Source organism: Rhinoderma darwinii, chromosome 5 (genome assembly GCF_050947455.1).
Source record: "Rhinoderma darwinii isolate aRhiDar2 chromosome 5, aRhiDar2.hap1, whole genome shotgun sequence".
Classification (NCBI taxonomy): domain Eukaryota; kingdom Metazoa; phylum Chordata; class Amphibia; order Anura; family Rhinodermatidae; genus Rhinoderma; species Rhinoderma darwinii.
The window spans coordinates 305,438,654-305,464,125 of record NC_134691.1 but is presented as its reverse complement, the minus strand read 5'-3'; the positions used below and the strand labels follow the sequence as shown (position 1 = coordinate 305,464,125).

At 40.1% G+C, this 25,472-nt stretch overlaps 1 protein-coding gene across 2 annotated transcripts in view; it reads left to right on the top strand.

Moving 5' to 3' along the window:
- Positions 1–25,472, top strand: part of LMBR1 (limb development membrane protein 1) — a 143,048-nt gene that overhangs the window by 110,679 nt on the left and 6,897 nt on the right. For both annotated transcript variants that reach the window (XM_075827398.1, XM_075827399.1), the window contains 7 exons: positions 1,751–1,831; positions 2,184–2,260; positions 2,370–2,447; positions 5,982–6,055; positions 16,815–16,905; positions 19,743–19,809; positions 24,708–24,869. In XM_075827398.1, coding sequence (XP_075683513.1) covers positions 1,751–1,831; positions 2,184–2,260; positions 2,370–2,447; positions 5,982–6,055; positions 16,815–16,905; positions 19,743–19,809; positions 24,708–24,869 — 630 coding nt within the window. The remainder of the gene's footprint in view (positions 1–1,750; positions 1,832–2,183; positions 2,261–2,369; positions 2,448–5,981; positions 6,056–16,814; positions 16,906–19,742; positions 19,810–24,707; positions 24,870–25,472) is intronic.

Sequence of the window (25,472 nt, the reverse complement as noted above, 5' to 3'; positions counted from 1 at the left end):
CAGGATCAAAAATCTGTATTTGATCAAAGTTATTAGGTTAGACTATCTTTGCAAAGTTAAGAAAGATGAAAGGTGCTGTTTTTATTGCATGCTAGTAACAGTGTAATTTCAAACTAATTGGTGTAGAGATGCCAATCACCCGAAGGGAATGCAAATAGATACTCTTACTGTTTCCTTTGAGGTACGAAAACCCAATGTTGGGGCTGGAAGAAAAACAAAATAATACAGTTAAATTGACCTTAAATGAGCTGCTTTGTGGTTTGTATAGAGAATCCATCACGTTATAGAACTAGTCCATGCAAGCCATGTCTACCAACTTGATCTATTGGCTAGACTATTATGACACAATATAATGGGCACTTCTTTGAGCTGTTCTGGTGCCTTGATTTATGCCAGTTTAGGGGAAAATTACATTAGACTTAATGCACTTGCCACCTGAATGCATTGCATAGTACATTATCGCTTAGTAGTATGTGCTTTAGGGACACTGTATGTCCACCCCTTAAGAACCGAGACAATTTTGGCATTAAAGGAGTTGGCTCATTAGAGACTACTCCTTTTAAAATTCGGCCTCAGCTGATCGCCCCGGGCCTGGGCCGGCATTCCGACGCACATGGCAGATTCTACCGGGGGAAGCCGCAGCCAGTGGTGTATGTCCCCTGCGGCAGCCGCTACAGGAGAAATGTATTACATGGTGGCGGCCATTCAGATGAATGCCTGGAGTCCGCCAGAATCTGAGCGGCTCTTCGTTCTGGCTGATAAAGGGGTTCAGAGTGTGGGACCCCCCCCCCATATCCAAACGCCCTAATAGTGCATATGGACAGGAGTTGTCTTCATGCGACAAAACCTTTTTAAAGACCACCAGGATTTTTATTTTTATTTTGGAGTACATATAAGTTAATGTTTAATGTTCAATTCCGCCATAGTTGTTTTGCTTTATTTTTTTTCTTATGTCTTTTACACCATAATCATCTTGTAGCTTTTAATCGTATGAGTAATTATAAGTACAGGGATACCCAATGTTTTTTTTTTTTGGTTTTTTTTTTACTGTTAAACACCTGTTATTCAATAAATATCTATTAAAACAAAGTGTTTATTTTGTCTTGCGATGTCATTTTATTTAATCGTTAACTTGACTTAAATATTATGTATACTGGAAAGGACTGGGACCTTCTTTTAGTCCCCAGGCTGACTGCATAAAACTGCCAGCCCCGGGGATCGCAATTTTGGTGCTGGCGGTGACATAACAAAGGGAGACCTCTCCCTTTGTCAGCACCGCAATCTGCATTGGTTGCTGTGCTGAACGAGTTAAATTGCAGGGATCGGAGTCCATCAACAGTGGTACTATGAGTCTATGAGGGATCTGTGAAATCCGGTCCCGCACGGATGCAAATCGGTCGTGAAAAACGGCTGTTTTTCACGACTATTTTGACACCCGTTCAAACCTAACCAGATTTTTTTTCTGTGGATTTGCAACCGATTTCACCCTTCGTAAAGGATAAAATCTGAAGGCATGCTGCTTATTTAAAAGTTTGCAGCATGCCCTGATTCTTTCTTCTATGTTTAAATGGGTTTTTAAACCCCCCCCCCCCCCCCACCCAATTTACTAGAATTACCCGGTAAAAAGTTGCAGATTTTCAGTGCGGAGTCTGTACGTGACCTTAGTGCTAATCTCAATGTCATCAATAGTTTTTTTGTAAATTTATCTACATGAGGTATTTAGATTGTGGTCTGTCTTTTTTTTCTTCAGGAGAACATTTTGCAGTAGACAACAATACAAAGAGGATTGAACATGATCTTATGAATACAATGGCTATGAAATCCAAACTTGGTCAGTAAATGTATGATTTGGTAGCCCTTGTGTGCTTGGTTATGGCTTTTGAAGAATATTGGGTCTATCCCCTGGAAGGCTGTTCAGTTTTGTGTCTGCAGGTTTATATGAGCAGTTTATATCCGGTGTATACAATATGTGAAAGTGGGCGAATGTCCTATTACAATGGTGTATTTCAAGCATATAAGACAATGGGGGCTGAAATGCTAAAATTCAAATCCAGATTTCAGCCTCCATGTCTCATGGGGTAACTACGGCTCACATATAAGATTTTTTTTTTAAGAAGCCAGCTTTGTGGTAATTTGTTTGTTGCTATAACATATAGTTTTGCTTTATCTACTTCTTTTTGAAGAAAGACGTAAGAATGCTTCAGCCTGGGAGAGGAACTTGGTCTATCCAGCTGTAATGATACTGCTCCTTATTGCAACGGTAACAATATTCTACCATACCTTCAGCAGAAGTAGTCGAGTAGATGAAATCATCCGGTCATATTAACTGTCAGTAAAGTCAATTCATTGCTTTGTATTTTCCTTTTTAGTCTTTCTCTGTGATTTTGGTGTCCTGCAATTTTCTGCGCCTGCTGGTGGATGAGACTGCAATGCCAAAGGGTTCCAAGGTACAGGGATTGTGGGTTGTACGATCTATCTAATTTATTTATTTATTTCAGTTACTTATATAGCGCCAACATATTACGCAGCGCTGTACAGAGGTCCTCTTTTTTACTGTCCCCATTGGGGCGCACAATCTAAATGTGCTGACTATTTGGTGATTGAACCAACATCTGTCCACCAATGTTTGAAGTCTTGGTGCTGTTACTTGTTCTACAATTCCGCTATCCATTTCTAATCTAAGGAGCTGATTGTGGTAACGTGCACATGGCCTGATTTTCAGTGATGGGATGTGTGCTGTGTTTTCTCTGTTTTTGCCATTGCTATATATGTATGTGCCAATGTTCTCATTTTCTAATGTTTATGCATGTAAAGAACCATATGATTACATTTTCTTTGTACGGATGTAGCCATCTTTAACTTGAGTCTGATAACTTGCTGCAGCGTGATATCACACAACAAAAGCCACTGAAAAGTCATTGAAAAAGTCAAGATAAGAGATCTAGCCATTGTTTATTTATTGCGTTAAAAGTCAAGGTAAAGACGGCTACATCTGTATGTATTAGAGGATGTTGAAAAGATAATTTTCCCCAGAAAAATGTAATCCAGTTTTAAGTGAAACCTCAAGGAACCCCATGATAAATGGGAGTCACCCGGGGTCATAGAAAGCCATTTAATCTAGCAGTATGTTTTTGAAGTGTGGGAAGAAACTAGAGGACTCTGAGAAAACTCACGCAAAAACGGGGGGATAATGCAACTCCATGAAGATGACTTTTGACAAAACCACAGAAGGAATACAGCGCTTTTTTCATAAATACACCGTAGTCATACACATGAGTCCAGTGCATTCTTTCTATGAGGTCAGGAGACAAATGGCATAATACAATTAAAAAAATGTAACGTGTTTTTTTTGTTTAAGCTCATTTTAGTCCTCATGCACACGACTGTAAGGGTTTTTACTGCCTGCAAATATGGATACACAAATACAGATGCACTTCCGTTGCCATCCGCATTTGCGGTAGTGCCCAAAGAGTTCTATGGGCGAGTCCGGGCCACAATTGCAGACAAGAATAGGACGTGTTTTATATTTTGCGGATCATTTCTACGGCCCGGACACACTTCCGTAAATATATGGAAAACTGTCCGTGGCCTATAGAAATGAATGGGTCCTTAATTTTATCCGTAATTACGGATTAAAACCACGGTCGCGTGCATGGGGCCTTGCCTATTAGTATGTGTCTGTAGTGTGGGAACAAACAAGAGTACCAGGTGGAAACCTACACAAAGATATGAAGAATAAGTGCCATGCCGAGTTTATGCTTCTTTATGTGGCATTGCACTTTTAGCCTCACATACACATATGAAAAAAGTATGGAGGGGGGAAACAAAATGTTAAAATTACTCTGATAATAATAATGTAAATGACCGTCATGGTTTATGGTGATTCTCCTACTACTATTTAATCCTACCTCAGTTTATGGGTAGACCGACAAAAAGCAACAATTCCGGACATCCTAGACCAAAATATGGATTTTTCAGAACTGCTATTAAAAATACTTTCTCTTTGCTTTGGTCTTTACATAACATTTGCCTTTGAAATACTTTCTTTTAACCTTGGAAAAAAAAGATCATACTTTTTTTGTATTTTTGACACTACCCACACGGAAGGAATTGAATTTCTTCCCTTTGTAAAATAATCTGTAGACTTTTTTTTTTGTCTCTAACTAAATTCACCACTGAGCTTTTGCTTGTCGGTTTTGTATTTGTGTAGAAACCTGCACAGGTGTAAGGAACAATTTAATAAAACAAGCTGTTGTCTGCTCAACATATTTGGCATCAGTGGCACATTCTCCTTTAGAACCTGTCCTAGATTTTTTCATGATACCTGTATGACGGCTTGGTGAATGTCTGCAAGTCAGAAAAAGCTGGATTCCGGCCAGTGCTCTGATCTCATCCTGTTGAGGAATTAATTTATGTTCAGCAGGAATCATTAAGCCATTCTTAAAGAACTCAACTCCCCTCCGTACACTACACCGTTTTTAGTTACGATTTAAATCTTTTTTACCTTTTTTGAAAGTCAACATAAAAATCATTTTGTGTGTGTGTGTGTGTGTGTGTATCCCGGACACAGACAATCCTTTTAATATTAAAGGGGTTGTCCAATGCAAAAAATAATAGATTCTGTGGTGTGCAAATGTGAAATAAAGCAACTTCCTAATAAACTTCTTAATTTTTCAAAACTTCACGGTTCGCCCGATTTTCACTTACTGTCGTGTGGTCCCAGAAGTTTGGAGTTTCTCCTGTGACACTCCATGTTTGTGATGTGTATGGAGGGGCTGTCTGTCATTAGCTAAGCCAGACCCCTTCTCTGTCTCCACATCAGCCAGACCGAACTGGGATTGAAATTGAACCCTAACATTTGAAAGCACACAGACCCGCTTATTTTTGTGTGCTCTTATGGGTTATGGCTGATCACATTTACAGAATACAAACTGCTGTAAACGGCACTCTGTCATTTGTCGACAAAACGGAATAACACCATGTGGAATATGTTCTTTCCCTCTATGAAAGTTTTGATTTCTCTTTTGCCGGAAGGCAGGGCCGTATTTGTAATAGAAACCCGCATTGTCTCTGTTACATGCAGTCAAAGAACAATTAAGCACGTTGCACCTCCCCCCCCCCCCCACATCCGCTTCCCTGGTCCCTATAATAAATACACATAAAGGAATATAAACTGCAGTACAGGGACCTAGCACCAGGCACATCAATCCAATGGCTTTCTGCTTTGCCATAGTTTTAAACTATATTCACATCCTTTAGGACGCAGATACAGTTGAAAGTGGCACTCACCCACTGTCAACACCGGCATTTGCCAGTGGACAGTCCGGCCCTGGGGAAGAACTTCTGTATACTTGTTAGTACCACTCCATGTGACTGCGTATGATTGCAGCTTCCTGTTCCCAGTTACAGTAATATGAAGGACACACTTGAAGGGGTTGTACGGTTTCACTAATATAAATATTATTCTTATGTTCTTATGTATAATGAAAAGTTATCCAATTTTCCTGTATACTTTATGTATCGCTTCCTTGCAGTTCTTGCGGTCATTGAATAGGAACCATCACTGTTTACTTTCGATGGATAAGGATCTGCCCTAGTCATGTGATGGGCACACAGGTGCACAGCTTGTTACAGTAAAGTTATCAAAGCTGTGTCTTGTAACAAGCCATACACCTGTGTGATCATCACATGACCAGGAGACCTTTTTATCCCCTGCAAGTAAACCGTGAAGCTTCTTATTAAATGACAGCAAGCAGAGTACGGACAACTGTGAGGTATTAATACAGAAAGTATATTAAACATTGGATAGCGTTTTCATTATATAAAAAGAATGTGCTAAAAGCGAAGAGCTCTTACTAATTAGATGAATAAATATTTTTTCTGTTCATTTGTAACTTCTAGTGTAGAAATAATTATTTCATTATATTCTATTGAATTTAGTAGTTTTGTATGACTTATTGTACAAATCTTTGTTTTTCCAGGGACCAGGTATTGGAAACGCATCACTGTTCACATTTGGATTTGCTGGTGCTGCTTTGGAAATAGTTTTAATTTTGTATCCTTTTGTATGCCTGTTCACGAACGTGTGATTTATTTATGGCCTGTATTCCTTACCTTCTTTGCACTTAATAGTCTCAATTAATGTGTCCTCATGGTGTACAAATAAACATCAATTTGGTACATTGCATAGGCAGTCTATTCTGGGTGATCTAGTTGTGCTTAACCAATATCTGGACTTAGATATTTCACTATAATCATTGTCAGTCTATGTAGATGTCCCCGTCTGCATAATTTGCTAAAACAGTAAAGCAAAAAACAAATTTCCTGTTTTTAGGTTTTAAATGTGCCGTATGGTCAGCAATCGGGGCATTATCAGAACCTTTTATATATGTCTTCGGGGGTTAGTAGGGGGTCTTGGCGATAGCCATATAAGGGTGACTCACAGCTCAAGGACCCTGAATATTTTTTTTTTAAACAAAATTAATCATATGGTTACATTTTGAAAACAACGCTATAGCCAAGACAATGTTTCGGCGCCGGATTAGGGAACATGTTGGAGATGTTACAAATGAAAGAGATACTTCCATATCAAAACATGTGCATGCAAAACATCAAGGCAGGGCAGAATGTTTAAAATTTCAGGCAATTGAATTGGTACGTCCTCCTAAACGGGGAGGGGATTGGGATAACCTCATTCTGCGTAAAGAGGCCCAATGGATCTACAGACTGGCTTGCGTACATCCTGAAGGTTTAAACGAGCAAACAAATTATACCTGTTTTATTTAATATACAATCCATATCAAGTCATAGGGCTTTTTTGGTCCTCTGGGTGGGGGTATGGTAATGCATTCCTAGTCCCAGTGTAGTCACTTGTAATATATCAATCAATAAGTAGCAAGTATGGCAATTGAGTCCAGGAGTGTGTCATATGTTTTATGTGAGGTTTACAATTACGTCGTTCTTCCATCCATATATTATGTATTTTCAGGGTAGGTGCTCCTATCGTGGTAGTCCAATTGCGGTCCTGAGCTGATCCGCAACATATATCCAACCTAATATTGTTATACTCCATCCTTGAATAGCATGAGGCTTTGTGTAGCAAACAGATACTTCTACAGCCTCCCATTGAGTCAGCATGCTCTGTGTTGTTTACATTGTTACTTCCGGGTATGTCAGCTGACAGCCGGGAGTCACATGGTTGAGCATCATGGATGTGCTGGGCCAGTGTGATTGGCTGTTTGATGTATGCTGCCGGAGCCAGGGGGCGGAGTATTCAGTTCATAGTGACTCAGAGTCCCAGAGTGAAGCATGCCGCTGACATCTATGCGTGCATGCTTCCGTGTTGTGCAGTAGAATACCTGCTGCTGAAGAAAGATCGCTGGCATCCTGGCCAGACTGACAGACCCCTGATGATAAGTATAGAAACGCGTAGGGTCGGGTGAAGTGAGGGAATTTTGCGTAGGGGGCAGTGGCATTGTTGTGCATCTGTACATTGGGAGAATCTGGTGCGGTTAACGCAGGCTCCTGTGTGAACGAGGGTCCAAACCACTGCTTTACCAATGTTATACGCTAATTCCATATTTTGATATCTCTGTTTACATACCCAGTCACAAAGGGTTCGCAAACGAACTAGGACTGGAAGTATTGTGTTTAATACGTTTTTAAATACACGGTTGGGCTTTTCACAGTGGTGATTGTACCCCTGTTTTTAGATAGCCATGAAATAAAAATTATACATTTTACTCATTTATCACTTCAGTGAATTTTCAAATGTTCATATTTGTGGGAGCACAATATATATCGTTAAAATACAGTGAATTATTACGAATTAGTACAGTTCATTATACAATTTAATATATCTGGGTATGGCAGCCTTTGCACTCTCTGACCTAAATACAGAAGGATGGATGAGTGAGGCAAAAAGTGTCTTCTCTGAGTGTGAACTGGCGTATACAACGCAGGGTGTGTCTCTTAAATCCACTTTTAAAAACCTCACTAGATTACACAAGGATTATACAAGAAGTTGGTGGGAAATCCAGAGTCTAGAGAACTATCTTAAGAACAAAATAGTGCCTAGAGGCCTGAGAGTCCCTATTACCCCAGCCCCCAGATTAAAGACACCTAACATTAAAGAGAGGTGGGAGCAGGAGATTACAGGGAGTTCACTGAGATTTATGCAAATTTTGGTTGAGGAAGAGATTATTCAGTTTGATCACATCAGTGTGGAACTGAAAAAAGAGATTGAGACAGTCAAGACTCTGGTTGATACCCCAGGTTTTGATAAAAAAGATAAAACCTTGCAACAATCCTTAGAGAGGTTTACTTGTCATCTAAAAGAGCGTAAGCACTTCCAGTTCCAGAGAGATCTGCAGGAATTTAGGGAGAAAAAAGCTTATGATTTTGTTAATCAGCAACAACAACAACATCAGCAGGGAAATAGGGGTCAAAGAGAATCTGACCCCTCTACATCTGAGAGTGAAACAACAGACTCTGAAAGAGTAGGCCCATTCTCTGGGACTGGTGGTGGTAGACAAAAATTTAGGGGAGGTGCCAGAGGTAGGAATAGAGGCCGAGCCAGAGCTTCTTCCAACAGTGGCAGTAATCATTTTTTATCCAACAATCCCCCCATTTCCCGCTACATGCTGAGGGGACAAAAGGATTTATAAAGGGAATAGGTACGGATAAGTTACAAATAATTAATTTATCGGAACATAATCTGAGTCCATCTGAGATCATGCTTTTAGAGAAGGGACTTTCATTTATCCCCACAGTAAAATTTGATTCATTTACCTGGATCAAGGATTTGAATTTGTTTGCTCGTAAATTAAAATTGATTACGTTTTTCAAACATTACAACAGGAAAAAATGTCTGGAAATGGGTCTAGAGGAATCTGATTTAGAAGGACTAGAAGCACTGGAAGGGTTACTTGAAGAATCGAGTAGAACCCCAGGACTGGGTCCTTTTTACTAATCTAAGAACTAGAAGTAGGAAGTTGCCTTCATTGGGAGATTTTACCAACGTAGATCTGTTCGTAGATTTGGTGGGTGAAGAGATCAAAGCTTTGAGTCAGGATATGAGGGGCATTGATAACAATCTGTCTTGGTCTGAACGTGTAGCTCTTACCACTTTGGAAAAAAGACGTAATATCATTCTAAAAGCATCCGATAAGGGTGGGAACATTGTGGTTATGAGTCGAGAAGACTATAAGAAAATGTGTGAGGACATATTGCTCAATCCTGACTGTTACACCATTCTAAAAGATAACCCCACAGCAGTGTTCAAGAAGGAGCTTTTAGGTATCCTGCGGGGTGCAAAGAGCAGGTCTTTGATCAGTGCTAGTGAATTCAACTTTCTATTTCCTCAATTTCCTATTATGGCATGCTTTTATAGCCTGCCAAAAATCCACAAGGGCTATCCTCCCTTACGTGGTAGACCCATTGTATCAGGTATTAATAATCTAACCCAGAATGTGAGTACATATATAGACCAGGTGCTGCGTTCGTTTGTGCTAGGTCTCACATCATATGTACGTGATACCATGGATGTTTTAAAACAAATTGAGGGTATCACTTTGGAACAAAATACATTTCTGGCGAGTTTGGATGTGGAGGCTTTGTATTCCTCCATTCCACATAGACTTGGCTGTGAAGCAGTGGAATACTTTCTAAAATCTAGGGGCACTCAATATGTGGCTCATAACCAGCTTGTTTTGCAATTATTACACTTTGTGTTAGAAAGGAATGTTTTTATCTTTGAAGACCGTATTTTTCATCAGCAACGTGGTACAGCAATGGGGAGTCCCACTGCTCCCACGTATGCAAACTTGTTTCTTGGTTGGTGGGAAGAGACAGTGGTCTTTGGGGATAAATTTGTCAAGTGGACTTCATCAATAGGTATCTGGATTAGATATATTGATGACGTGTTGTTGCTCTGGAATTCCACAGTGGAGGAATTAAATAATTTTGTGGCAGCCCTTAATACAAACGATTTAGGGCTCAGGTTCACATGTGAAATCAGTGATCAGGAATTATCTTTTTTAGATCTTAAGATAATTAAAACTAAGGAAGGCACAATACGTACTAAAGTACACCGAAAGGAGACAGCAACCAATAGTTTCCTACAATGGAACAGTTGTCACCCTTATCCCCTCAAACGTGGGATTCCCAGAGGCCAATTCATGAGAGTACGCCGAAATTGTAGTTTAATGGACGATTTTGAGTCACAGGCACATGACCTCACAAACAGATTGAAGGAGAGGGGCTTCCCTAAGGGGGTAATTAGAAAGGCCTATGAGGGAGCGAGGGATGCAGATAGGCAGAGCCTTTTAGTCCCTAGACAACATCAAGAGGAAAGGGTCACTAGGCTCATAGGTACTTTTGACTCCAAACAATCTGAGATCATGGAAATCCTCAAGAGGTATTGGCGTATCCTAGGAGCCGATGCGGACTTGGCGGATCAGATAACACAATGGCCTTCAGTCACGTTCCGTAGAGGTAAAAACATCAGGGATAGGGTGATGCAGAGTTGTTTTGATCCAATAATCCAAAAGGGTACTTGGTTAGACAGGCAGATACCGGGTACACACAGATGTGGTAGTTGTAGAGCCTGTGATTTCATTCAAAGTGGAAAAAAATTCAAAAGTGTTACCACCAAGGTTGAGTATGATATCCGAGATTTTGTGAACTGCAAAACGGTTGTCTATTTAATCACATGTCCGTGCCCACTGAATTACGTGGGCAAGACGATACGGCAGTTTCGGCACCGTATTAGGGAACATGTTGGAGATGTTACAAATGAAAGAGATACTTCTATATCAAAACATGTGCATGCAAAACATCAAGGCAGGGCAGAATGTTTAAAATTTCAGGCAATTGAATTGGTACGTCCTCCTAAACGGGGAGGGGATTGGGATAACCTCATTCTGCGTAAAGAGGCCCAATGGATCTACAGACTGGCTTGCGTACATCCTGAAGGTTTAAACGAGCAAACAAATTATACCTGTTTTATTTAATATACAATCCATATCAAGTCATAGGGCTTTTTTGGTCCTCTGGGTGGGGGTATGGTAATGAATTCCTAGTCCCAGTGTAGTCACTTGTAATATATCAATCAATAAGTAGCAAGTATGGCAATTGAGTCCAGGAGTGTGTCATATGTTTTATGTGAGGTTTACAATTACGTCGTTCTTCCATCCATATATTATGTATTTTCAGGGTAGGTGCTCCTATCGTGGTAGTCCAATTGCGGTCCTGAGCTGATCCGCAACATATATCCAACCTAATATTGTTATACTCCATCCTTGAATAGCATGAGGCTTTGTGTAGCAAACAGATACTTCTACAGCCTCCCATTGAGTCAGCATGCTCTGTGTTGTTTACATTGTTACTTCCGGGTATGTCAGCTGACAGCCGGGAGTCACATGGTTGAGCATCATGGATGTGCTGGGCCAGTGTGATTGGCTGTTTGATGTATGCTGCCGGAGCCAGGGGGCGGAGTATTCAGTTCATAGTGACTCAGAGTCCCAGAGTGAAGCATGCCGCTGACATCTATGCGTGCATGCTTCCGTGTTGTGCAGTAGAATACCTGCTGCTGAAGAAAGATCGCTGGCATCCTGGCCAGACTGACAGACCCCTGATGATAAGTATAGAAACGCGTAGGGTCGGGTGAAGTGAGGGAATTTTGCGTAGGGGGCAGTGGCATTGTTGTGCATCTGTACATTGGGAGAATCTGGTGCGGTTAACGCAGGCTCCTGTGTGAATGAGGGTCCAAACCACTGCTTTACCAATGTTATACGCTGATTCCATATTTTGATATCTCTGTTTACATACCCAGTCACAAAGGGTTCGCAAACGAACTAGGACTGGAAGTATTGTGTTTAATACGTTTTTAAATACACGGTTGGGCTTTTCACAGTGGTGATTGTACCCCTGTTTTTAGATAGCTATGAAATAAAAATTATACATTTTACTCATTTATCACTTCAGTGAATTTTCAAATGTTCATATTTGTGGGAGCACAATATATATCGTTAAAATACAGTGAATTACAACGCTATAGCCATTAAACAAGAAAAACACCTTCTAATCCTATACAACCCTTTTTAAGAACCAGTTGCTAAATGTACCAGTTATTGTTATTGGATACAAAATTGGCTAAAAAAAAAAGTAGCCAAAGAGCAGTCAAAAGTGGGTCATATTCAGCTTGCCCACAAATTTCGCTCACACCTAGGTTCACTTAATATCCCATTCCTCTCGTGGTCAGGTAGGAAAAACTACTTAAAATCATATATGCTCCCTCAATTATTATATGTATTGCAAACCGTACCTATCCGCCTCCCTAACTCGTTTTTTACGGTCATCAGACAGATCTTCCTGCTGCAGGAGGCATGGGTCTTCCTGATCCTCAGTTATATTATCAGGCCACTCACCTCTGTAGATGGTTATCTTTGCTTAGACCGAAAGATTCCTCCCCTGACTTAATTGCGGAAAAGGCAATGATAACTCCGGATTTGATGTCTATTCTTTGGTGTAGCTCTACCGCACATAAATTACCGCAAACATGCAGCCCCACCACTAGGGGCACGATAGACGTTTTTCGTAGGTTCCTTCCTTCCTTCTAAAGATGCCTCCAAATCTATTTCGCCCCTTATGCCATTGGGACTGATACCGAATGTTTTAGGCTGTCCGGGACCTATTTACAGTTTGTGGAAACGACTGGAGAATATTACAATTGCTGAAGCTTTTAAAGGGGGGAGTATACCGGCCCTACGCTCTTTGATCACAGACTTGGGGGGTGGATCCTTGGATTTCCTGCAGACTATACGTTTTACAGACACTGTTAAAAAATTTTAATAAAATTCCCCCAGATTGCTGAACCGTCCTGGTTGGACACCCTTCTACTCCTTCCCTCCCTTCCCAGAGGTCTTCTTTCTAGAGTTTATGCTGGACTTCTCCTTGAGGGAGCTCCTGATAAACCGAGTTATTTGTTAGCATGGGAACGGAAGCTGGGAATTACCTTTTCCAGAGAGGAGACTTCTCGGATTCTGAGACACACTCACAGATTCTCCAGGTGTGTCAGAGTTCGGGAGAATTCTTTTAAAACTTTCACCAGATGGTATAGGGCTCCTGATTTTCTTTGCAGAGTGGGTCTTACCCCATCTGATATCTGCTGGCGATGTGAGGATGTGAGTGGGACCATGACCCACATTTGGTGGGAGTGTACACACATCCAGCCTTTTTTGGAGAGAGGTCTCTCATACTGTTGAGAATATAACAAATCTGCAGTTTTACTCCCTACTCACCTTCTCATGGCAGCAAAGTTGCTTATCCCCTTGCACTGGCGATCCAGGGATCCACCCACTATCAGAGAATGGTTCTCTAGAGTGGACTCCATTTGTAGGATGGAGGAGCTGTTGAGTTGGTAGCAGAAGAGACATGAGCGTTTCGTGGCAATATGGGAACCATGGCCAGCTTTCCGTAAGATAGATGGTGACACCCCCCAACCTCTCCCAGTTTCTGGTGTTTCGAATTAGACGCATGTCCCTCATGACCGACTAGTGCTGTTTTCCTCTTGGCTCCATTTTGGGTTTAGGATTTCTGATATAACCTTCCTTATTATTTATATTGTCTTCATTTTGTAGATTTCGTGGGACTCTTCTGTTCACTTATTTGTATATAGTTCAATGTAATATCGTGTCTTGGAGGCACTTGCCTTGAATGGTTTAGATAATTGTTGGCAGGGCCTGCATGCCCATATGTTATTTGCATTTCTTGTCATAGTAGATTGTATGCCGAGATTACTTGGTTTGAAACGTCTACTGTTTACATGTTTGATGTCTACTTATGTGCATAAATAAAAAGAGATTTGCAAAAAAAAAAGTGGATCATATTCAAACCGAACTAATGTTGTAAGTGGACTACCGCAGGGATCGATATTGGGAGCATTACTGTTTAATCTGTTTATAAATGATGCAGACATTTCATGGTACTTTCAGTAATATTCACAGATAACACAAAGCTTTGTAATGTTATAGATACTATACAGCGTGTCTTATCCCTTCAGGATGACCTGAGGCAGCAAAATGGGAGATGACGTTCAATATTGACAAGCGTAAGGTTATACATTTTGGGGTAAAAAATATACATGCCATTTTTACCCTGAATGGATCACTATTTTAGTCTACACTGGACGTTTGGGTGTAATTATCGATAATAAATCTAATTATTCTATTACAATATAATTTCTGGTATTAAAAAGAAAAACATGGCTTCTACAGAGAAAAATATTTAATTTTTTTACCTATTTGTGAAGCATTGGTGCAGATGCATCTTGAATATATAGTCCAATTTTGGGCAAAATTCCGTAAAAATAGAGAACGGAGAACATTCGGAGATGGGCAACAAAATTAATATTAAATTAAAGATCTTGGTTATGAAAGGTCGTCTAATCTAAATATATTTACCCTAGAGATGAGGCTAAAGGGGAGATATATCTTTATATAAAAATTGAAACTGCATCTTTAGAAACCAATATCCTAAGTTATTCTTTTTGCAAACCCTACGGAGAACACTGGGTCACTGCTTGTGGTTAATGTATCCCCTGTCCACAGGATAGGGTATACATGTGTGATTGCTGGGGGCCTGACCGCTGGGATCCTCAGCGATAAGGAGAACGGGGGACCGAAAGTCCCCCGAAGTGCTCCATGAGAAGCATGGAGCTTCCAGGGGTCGGTTTCTGGCAGTTCCATAGAAATTAATGGAGCGCTTGTGCGACGCTCCATTCATTTCTATGGAGCTTACGGACACACAAGCCAGACACCTGGGAAGTCCCATGATTCTCATGGGGGACTTTCTGTTCTTATCGCTGGGGGTCCCAGCGGTCGGACCTCCAGCGATCACGCATGTATCCCCTATCCTGTTAATAGGGGATACATGTGTTTTGTGGGACAACCCCTTTAATGGAAGTGCGATTTCATGTCAAAATTTAAAAGTTTACTCTATTGCCTACACTGTAAAGTTATAGAATGGTTATTAACTAAACGTTTTAGATAGGAGTTAGAGAAGCCCAATTTACAGGGTTACTGATCTATCCCATTGGCAGTAGGGATCAGGAAGGAATGTCATCGACTTTATGGCAAATTGGTCTATGCCAGTCATGGTTGGTTTATGCCTTCCTCTGGATGTAGTCTGGTTGGATATTATGGGGAGAAGAATGACTTCTAGTAAGTAGTAGAGTAACATTCTTGTATCTTGCTCCTTTATTAATAATGTCCCTCTGCTCCTGGAAGAACTAAAATCTGCATATAGTAAATGACAAGACTGAAGATCTGGAAAAAGACTCCTTGTCTGTTGTACGCGTTTGGAACAAAAGTTTAGGAAAATTGGATTTGTTATGAAAACTTTTTATTGAATCTGGTCTTCCAGCCTGCAGGTGTCGCTGCCATCATTGTTATTGAGGAGTGTTCATTTTGAGCCTAGGGACATTGTCAGGGACGGTATGTGAATCCTGGTTATAAGGGCCAAACTTAGTCTGGTACTATGACATCATCCTGTAGAATAAATGTACCATTGTACTTGGGATCTTCAGTAGCGTTTAAAGAAAAAACTGCAAAATGTTTGGCTTTTTTTTCCACATATTTTCAGCCTGAAATAAAAAAAAATATAGATGTGTCCGATAATGCTGGCCCCTAAAAAAAAATTCTACAACTGTTCCCTCAAAAAAAAATAAAAAAATAACATCATAAAAAAGACACAAACAAAATCTGTCAGATCCCAAGGCCCAAACTTAGACTGGGTAATATATACATATTTGGTATCATTTTATCTGTTAAAAAAAAAAACGAAAACATAGAATATATTTACCAATGTATTTCCACTATTCAGTGAATGGTGTAATGTACTTGTAATATAGTAGTAAAGTACAGGAGGAAAAAAAAAAGCTCTGTACTTTTCAATTTTGCCATTTTCTCCATTTTACAATAATTTCCGCAAACTGCATCATATGGTCACATAGAAAAGTTGTAGGCACTGAAATGATGAGTGGAAAACAACAAAAATCATTCTGGTTCATTGGTCCATAATTAAGGCCTCTATGTACATTTTATTAATGTCCGCTGAACCCGCCGATTTTGGTGGGACCGGACGACCTATTGATGTGTATAAGGGTCTCCCGACACTCCCCAATAGATGATGTCAGGGGAACGAAGAATCGGGCATGTTAAATTCCAATGGCTAATCCTTCCATTTTCCAGCAGTGGCAGACCGCTCACTCCCCTCTCCGACGTCTTTCCTGCTAACAGCTATTGTAAGTGTGTATGGCCACCTTCACCCTTTTTAACTACGTACGGATTAAAGGGAAACAATGTAGTGTGGCAAATCTCCTATAATATGCAATTATAGTGGGTAAATGGAGGGGACACCTCTTCATCTCCTATATCTGTGCAGAACTTTTTAGATTTGCCCTTAATGCCACTAGGACCTACTTTTTAGGCTGAATATAATTTTTAACAACGTGACAGAAAAGGATTCAATGGCCCATACATATTTACAGTTTTTTTTATTATTTTAATTTTTTTTATTTTAGGTTGACACAATCTTTCAAGATGTAGTAATGAGAAAATATTATTTTTATGACATTTTAGACATGTAATATTGTCAGTGACGGGACTGTGTGAATCCATAGGGTTAGCCCCTCAACAACTTGGAGTGTTTTTTGTGTTTCCATCAGAGGTTACGGAGTGCTTGAGCAAATATCTTACATTTCTCCCACTAGACTCTTCCATTATTCGGTTTCTGTTGCCTTAACTCTCTCGCAGCTATCTCATGGTTTCCTCTGTGGTCGGCTTCTACAGCTTACGATTTTTTGGAAGTATCTCACCCAGGAAAGATGATACAACAATGACAAAGGTAACGGTAAAGACTGGGGGGGGAATGTATCAACCTTTCTACACCAGAAACAAATGGTGTAGAAAAGCTGTGTTGCATTGAAAATATCTACTGTTAGCCTTTTTTTGCGCCGCCCTCACTGCTTTTGTGGGAAGGGGGTGTGGCTTTGCAGAAGGGGGCGTGGCCTAACAAGTATATTATCATTTATGCCCAAAAACTGGTACGCCTTATAGTGGAAGTCTACGCAGCTCCTTGCTTCGTAGTTTTCACTCTGTGGGTCGCAGCAGGGAATGGGCCCGTGCTGCGCCTCGTACCTGTCCCTCTGATTATTAAATAAAAAATTAAAATAAAAAAACGTAAAACTCACCAATCCTCTTCTCCTTGCCGTGTCACCTCATAATGATGCGGCTGATACAACTACAGGTACCGGGCAGTGTCAGGACAATGTATGTGATGCAGCACTGATGAAGTTTAGTATATATATATATATATATATATACTCACCTCATATATATATATCTTTTTTTTTTTATGGCTGATTGGGGGGGGGGGGGAATGGATGGTGCACGGCCGTAGTTGTTGCATCACAATTGTGGCACATGTCTAAAATATGCGACACATTAATAAGTGTGTCACATCTTACTCCAACTTTCTCTATATGAAGACTAGCGTATGCAACGCCAGTCTTAATAAATTTCCCCCTGTGAGTTAGATGTCGGTCACCCCCAATAAGTATTTCCCACCCAGAACCCACTGGCCAAGCGATCTAGTAATTGTTCCCAGTGGTTCATTTGCAGCGATCAGTATTTGTTTGTAAGCTCCGTAAACACAACAAACTGGAAGATTTTCTAAATGCGAAATGAGTGGGAAAAGGGGATGTGTGCTCTGTTTAATTTGGACGCCATCCATTCATTTGATAATAAGAGAGAGCCTGCAATTACTGGGCTTGTTAACCAGCCATAGAAACAGTGAAAGGGAGTTTTCTTTCTTCCCAAAGGACCGTATTGCTAATGAGTAACTTTGTGCGAAATGTACTTCACTCAGCCGGTTTGAAATGTGAAGAACCTCGGCTACTGCGAGGAATACAGACATTTATTCACATTTAAATCATTAAAATAAGACTGGAGGGGCCCATTCAATTACTTCTTACAAGTTAAGGCTAATTTGACTTCGCACAATCTGACACCAGCCGGAGAAGAATGAAACTGTTAAGTAACGCTTTGACACAGATGTATACGTTTATTTTTGTTGGATATTCCCACAAGCTGGCTGAGGAGGTCAGTAACTAAGGAACAAGCATTGTCCGCTTTAATTGCCCATATGACTTTTTTTTTCCTTTTCCTCCCTTTTCTTGTGTCTGGAACTCTCTTAGCACTTCTGCTCTCGGCTACACTATAGTTACAGTACTGAAATTCACTCCTAGAAGTTCATGATTTTGAGAGTGAATTTTATTTTGAGCAATAACCCCCCATTAAACAGTCACCAGGATTCTGGATTAGCGGAGTCGGGTGCAACATCTTGAGATCTAGTTCTTACAAGTATTTCTCATTGTGTGGTGACTGTAAGAGTGAGTACGCACAGCGTTTCCGAAAATCTCCGCAAATAGCAAATGACCACAACGTATGTGACATTGTCCTCCAGGTTGGTACAGAATCATATGGGCTTTCATTTCATACACAATTAATGGGTAATTCGTTATTGATCCATTAATAGTATAGCAGCCTTTTTAAAACTTGCGTGCTAGTTTACTCATTACATACTTTGGAGTGAATTTTAGACCTTGATAGATAATTCCTTATTGCAATACGGTGTACTTAATTTATTGGCAAATTAATAGTAGTTTTTCCCCTCAAAAAATAATAGACCTTGATCTACGCACTCCTTGAGTTATCAGTCTCCTACATACTCCTGACAGATGATGCTTCACAGCCATTAACAGCAGCTATCGCAGTGCCCATAGGGCTTTCCATATACTTAGAATGGTATATACCCAAAATGTGCATAGTTATTCAGCGTTAAATTACTTATCATTGCGGACTAAGATGCCGTTATTGGCGATTCATCATTGATCTTATGTGTATGGGTGTTAAGATTTCAACATGCTGGATTCTTTGTTCCGACTGGAGATAAGCCGCTGCCAGAAGTATCTCGCTGAGCCCTTGTCCTTCTCATCGAAATAAACGTGCACGTTCAGGGAAGTCGGCAGAAATTACTATCGGACAAATGAGCGTTCGCCAGCAGCTCATGTATATGGCCAGCTTTAGGAGGGGTGACCCCAAAGGAATTGTAAAGGCTGGTTGTCATACATCTGGGTAAAAGACCACGATTGCTGATATTGTTTTTCTTTTAGGGGCTTAGATTTGTATAGTATATCTTCTGTCTTGGAATATGGATTTTGTAAAACTAAGAAAAATAAAATTCGGGAGAATAGCAAAGCTTTTTCCCCATTAAAGTTTATCATAAGCACAACTCTATTCTCTTTTCCTGTTACTCAGTCTTGATTTAAACATTCAGTTTTTGATGTAATTGTCAATGCAATTTTTTGAGCCAAATACCGGATTGGATACGAGAGAGAGGAGGAGTATCGGTCTTTTCTTTATACACGTCCTACTTTTTTTGATCCACTTTTTGCTTTGGTTTAAAAAAAAAAAAAATTCACCAGATACTTCACGTGTGAATCTGCCTTTTGGTTAAACATTTTTGACAAAAGTGTATTCTAACCCGTCTAATAAACCTCATATCAACAAATTAATATTCGGTCTTGAGAGCGAAATTCTAACAATCCTAGAACAATCCTACTTGTAATATTACTTTTGCTGAATACAGGGTCACTGTAATATCTGTTTCTTCTATCACAGATCATTGGGAACTGTGTTTCTATTCTGGTGCTCAGTTCAGCTCTGCCCGTCATGTCCAGAACATTAGGTATGTCTGTATTATTTTTCGATTACCACAATTTCCATGAATAGCGGTATTCTACATTCAAAGCTATGTATACTTTGTAATGTCCCTTGCACTAATGTGAGATATTTTTGATCAATGAGGAGTTGACACTGTGGGGAACCCAGTGTCTGTATATTTAATCCTCCTGACCTTTACCAACACTTTATGTGAAGGCAAACCTCTTAAAGGGCTTGTCTCATCATAGACATGGGGGCATATTACTATAATGGCCGTCCATGCTGCCTTATAGACAGACGAGATGTTTAGAACTTACATGGGTGAGTCTGTTGCTTGATCACTAGTGGAAACGGTGGAAGGGTAATGGTGTGGGCTGCTATCATTGACAATGAGCTACTTGGACTTTCTTGGGGCTTTTAAGCAATTTGAAAATGAACTCTCAAAACATCTGCCAGTTTATAGAAGAAACTTTCCAAATATGTACAAGAAGAATTCGAAGGCATTTAATGCAGAGCAATACTCTATCACATGTCAAGAACTCTGCTGTGTGGTTGGCCAGGAAAGGTTTTAAAGATGACCAATAAATGACCTGGTCCCTCCCTAACCCAATTAGGAAATTGTGGCCCCTTCATAAGTGTATTGTTTTCTTTCACACATGTATGTACAGGATCTGTGGTTGTGGTGCCTGATTCTACTAAAATTGGTTGTGAACAAATCAAGAAACTGATTCTACGGCTAAGCGAAGGTTATTGAAAAGAAGCATGTCTAAATGGACAAAAAATAATTTGTAATCTAGTTTCCCAATTCATACACCCACAAAAGCACAAACAAATAAAAACACACACACTGTTAAAGAAAATTTCTACCTTACAAATGACAATTTTGTTTATTTAATTTTAATAAAAGGAAAGTTTTGGATTTAATAATAGCACTAAAAACAAACAAACAGAAAAACCTTTATCAGTAACTAGTGATTTTTGTTGATTCCTATAATTCGAGCAAGAGAATAGAGAGAATTGAAATCATCCATCTGATTTTTGCGTTTCCAATGTGCCTGGCATTGAGACATGCATAAAACTAGACCAGACCGGAAGAAACTGCCAAATGTATCAGTGGTGCGTTCTGTATGATAAATTTGGCGCATCTTGCTAGACATGTTGAACACACTACACTTTTTTTAATGTCTGGTGTACTTATTTTACGCCCAAAAAATATTGAAGGCTGTTAATAAATCAGATGTGTTTTGCAGCTTCTCTTAGTCATGTGCTTTTTTAAACACTTTGCAAAACTGTCGAGGAAGGTGCAAAAATTATCTATAACACACCATAAATTTGGCGCCATGTCCGCCATTTTTTTGGTGCAATTTGTGCTACAAATCTGCCGCATTTTGTTTAGTAAATCTCCATTTGGCGAGGGCTAATAGGAGACCATTGGTAATGAAGGTTGATCATAGGAAACGCCATTACCGGGGCATTGACAGGTATGACAGATCCATTTTCAGTCATATCCCATTGTCTTGGTCAGGGTTCTGGTGTTCTTGACAGCAGGAAATGCGCTACAGACTTTGCTATTGTTACTGTCAAAAATACTGAACATAAGCGCAGTCATTTGTTTATTGGATTCTAGAATCTGGTGAACCAATTTGCTCATCTCTACTGTATCTTTTTGCTTCCATCAGATCTGCAGCGGAGAAGCTAATTTAAAGGATATGTACACCTTTTGAAGACTTTTATTTTTTCTAAAACCGTGTATTAGCGTATCGGTGTATTAGTGTGTTTTTTGCAACTTCATAATATGTTTTTAGTAAAAATTATTATTATCTTCAAAGGTTTACATAGCCTTTCAGTTTTTCTAGGACAGGGCCACCTTACGTTTTTGGTTTTTTTAATGATTATTTTTAATGGCCCCTCTTTTATAAACCTATGAAGGGTTAATATTTTCTGGCCATTGTACCATAAATGTGTTACAGAAGTATACAGTTTGGGGTAGCACTGACCAAGAGGGTCTAGTTTTTACTTTTGTCACTTTTTGGACATACCATTTCCTTTTTCACTGTGGACTATTTAACAGATTGGATTAACTCTTCTGTCTTTTAAACAGAAAAAAAAAAAGTATTAATCTGTGTGTGTGTAAACAGATATAAAAATACTGTGGGAACTAACAAATAGCCTTTGTGTGGTTTAAGCCCGTTCCCTCTTTGCCCGTTTCTAAAGCTGGTTTTGCATGCACAATAATACAAGATTGTTGGTAACAGTTGGTAGTAATGTACACTGGTTATTGAGAGGAAGGGCGCTTGCTGGGCACAATTGTTGTTACAAAGAAAACAAATTAATAGCGAAAGCCACTTTTTTCCCCTGCCTTACAAACGACATTCCTGAATAGTTTGCCATAGAGATAAATAAAAGAATAAGATAGAAGGTAAAAAGAAGGATGGTACAATTAGGACGCAGCTAACAAATGCGCAGCCACAGCTGTCCAAACAGGATTAATAGACTGCATTAGGGTACAGTGAGTCATGTGGTGCTTTGCAAAATATCAACATGCATTGCATTACATGTTATGCCTAGTGCTTTTCAATAGATGAAAGGGAATAAATACGTTAAACAGATTCATGGTCTTCTCACAGTATTAAAAAAAAAATCGTTTTTTTTTTTTTTTTAAACAAATCAAAGAAGTAACTGGACTGACCATGATGGGAAAGGCAAACTGAAAAAGGACTAGCGATGAAGTAATTCACATGACATTTTTCTTCCTCTGTTTAGTATGGAAATGTTAACACTTTAGACTCTTGAGTAAGTGACGTCTGTACAATTAGAGGAGTGGTCTGGTCCTTTCTACAGCTGCCCAGTTTCTTACAAAATGTTCTAGACTTTCTTCATGAAGTTCTTTTTCTATGATCCATTTGCTTCCTTCGTGCATGTAAGAGAACATTGTTTTATTCTGATTCATATGCATGGGCGTAAGTAGATCATTTTATAAAGGGGTTGTCTGGTTTAGAAAATGAAAATTCCTAAGCCCATTAAGGGCGTTCTGAGTTAACAGAGAAGGGTCCCTCTTTTGGGACCCCCATCAATTAGCTGTAGCAGAGAGCAGCTACAAAGAGTCTCTCTCCCCCTCTCTCTCTCTTGTATGCTATGATCAAAACAGATTGCCGTATATAGGGGGAAAAGACCAGGAGGGATCAGGCACAAGGATGCAATGCAATAATAACTACCCATTTGTGGGTACACAGCCAGAGCCCATTGAACGCTGTTGTTAGGGCAAACTTATGTGTATTTATGTGCAATATGAAAAATATGAATACAAATCGGAGTGAAAAAAAAAACCATTCAAACACAATATTTTACATTTAATACATAGCAGTTACAAAACATAAAATACACACGTATCACCATAACAACCTGTTCTACAAGTCTATACTATTATTTTAGATTAGTGAATAGTGTAATTAAGTTGTTCAAGTCTTAAGTTATTCACCAACATTTACACAACCGAGTCACATCCTTATGACCACCTCCTACTTTCGACGTCTGCAGCGTGTAGCCCATGAAAGAAGTGATGTGTCGTGGGCAGGCTTGGTGGGTATATAAGGTCTATGATGGGCTGCCTGAACAGACCTCACTCGTTGTTGCCATGGGTAAAAGAGGCGATTTATCAAAGTTGCAAAAAGGGATGATTATTGGCTTTTGGGCCAAGGTAGCAGTATTTCTCACACAGTGCAGTTTGTGTGCTGCTGTGGTGAAAGTGTATGGTGAGTGGGCAAATGGCACTATTGGGAATAACTAACATGGAAACTGTGGAGCACCACGTGCCATTGATGTGAGGTGAACGTCGGCTATGAAGGTGCGTGAGGGCCGAACGACACTACAGTGGAGCAGCTCACAGTGAAAACAACCAGGGGGCTACCAGACGTGTGTCTAAAACGACAGTTCAGTGAACCCTACTGTGTATGGTCGGATGGTCACTGCTCCTATGCTAACAAAGGTGCACCGGGAAAAAAGGCTTAAATTTGCACGGCAGTGTCAGAATTGGACCACCGATGATTGGTTTAGGGTTGCCTTCTTCAATGAGTCACGTTTTCTGCTTCATCGTACAGATGGGCATTGGCGTGTCAGACGAGGAACATCAGAGAACAAACACCCTGCAACCATTGCTGGAATAACATAAGCTGGTGGCGGCAGCGTTATGGTCTGGGGAATTTTTTCATGGCACTCTCTGGGCCCACTCATCCATGTGGAAGGCACTTTGACCCGATTTGGAGACCATGTGACATGTCACATGGCTAGAAATCTCTAATAATGGTTGGAAGAGCACGACCAAGACTTCCAAGTACTTCCCTGGCCCCCTAATTCATCAGACTTGAACCCAATTGAGCATCTGTGGGACCACCTCGATCGTCTTGTTCGTTCTATGGAACCTCCCCCACGCACCCTCCAGCAAATGTAGCATGCACTGCAGTCAGCATGGCGCCAGATACCTGAGACCACCGACCAGCACCTTATTGAGTCACTCCCAGCCCGTCTAGCTGCTGTCCGTGCTGCACACGGAGGTTACTCTGGATATTAGCTGGTGGTCATAACAATGTGTCTCGACTGCGTATGTACCCAATGATACCAAAGAAAAGTACAGCTGGTCCTGCAAAAAAACACGGCCTCATACAAGCACATCGACCTAAAACTAGAAAAGTTATGGCCATCTAAAGGAAAAAATATTATTTTGCTTCTTTAAAGCCAAAAATGACCAAGTGCATTTGGTTAAATGAGACGTTACTGTTTTATAAATTGTTCTTTTACACAGTACACAGAATGTGGTTAGAGTATTGTGTCATGTTGATTTATACTTTTTATGGATATTACATTTGTGGCTGGTAACATGGCATTTGTGTGTGATGTAACTATTCATTCTCTGTTCTGTGCACACAGGAATCACAAGATTCGACCTGTTGGGCGACTTCGGGAGATTCAACTGGCTGGGGAACTTCTACATCGTTGTTACATATAATTTGATATTTGCCATTGTGACAACGCTGTGTTTAGTGCGTAAATTCACCTCCGCAGTTCGTGAAGAGCTGTTAAAAGCAATAGGTAACGTACATACTTTGATCTTCTCATTTGTATCTTCCTTCATAGCTCTGTTGTCTAGATGAAACTACCATCATGTTTTCTCTTCATTGCTAGGTGATATTTCTATTTAGTCCCATCATATTGTAGCTCCTCTTTTGAACATCCTCTTCACACATTATAATTAATAATTCTGCAAATACTTTCATGTACCCCTTACCAGTCATATCCAGTTCTGCACTCTTCTTGTTAGCTCTCAGGCTAGATAACCTTAAAGAGGCTCTGTCATCAGTTTATTACTGCCCTATGTCCTACCTAATCTAATAGGTGCTTTAATGTAGATACGTTTTGGTTTTTTTAAATGTTTAATTTTTGACCAAGTTATGATAATTTTTAGTTTTGTGCGAATTTGTTCTAAATGCCCAACTGGGCGTTTTTTTAACTTTTCACCAAGTGGGCGTTGTAAAGAAAAGTGTATGACGCTGACCAATCAGTGCATACACTTCTCTTCATTCATGCACAGCGTGATGTCGCGAGATCATGCTGTGATGGGACTTCCTCCCGCAGGTCCTTCACCGGAGCCATGGAAGACTAAACCGACAACGCCTCCAGCCGCTGCAGATTCGG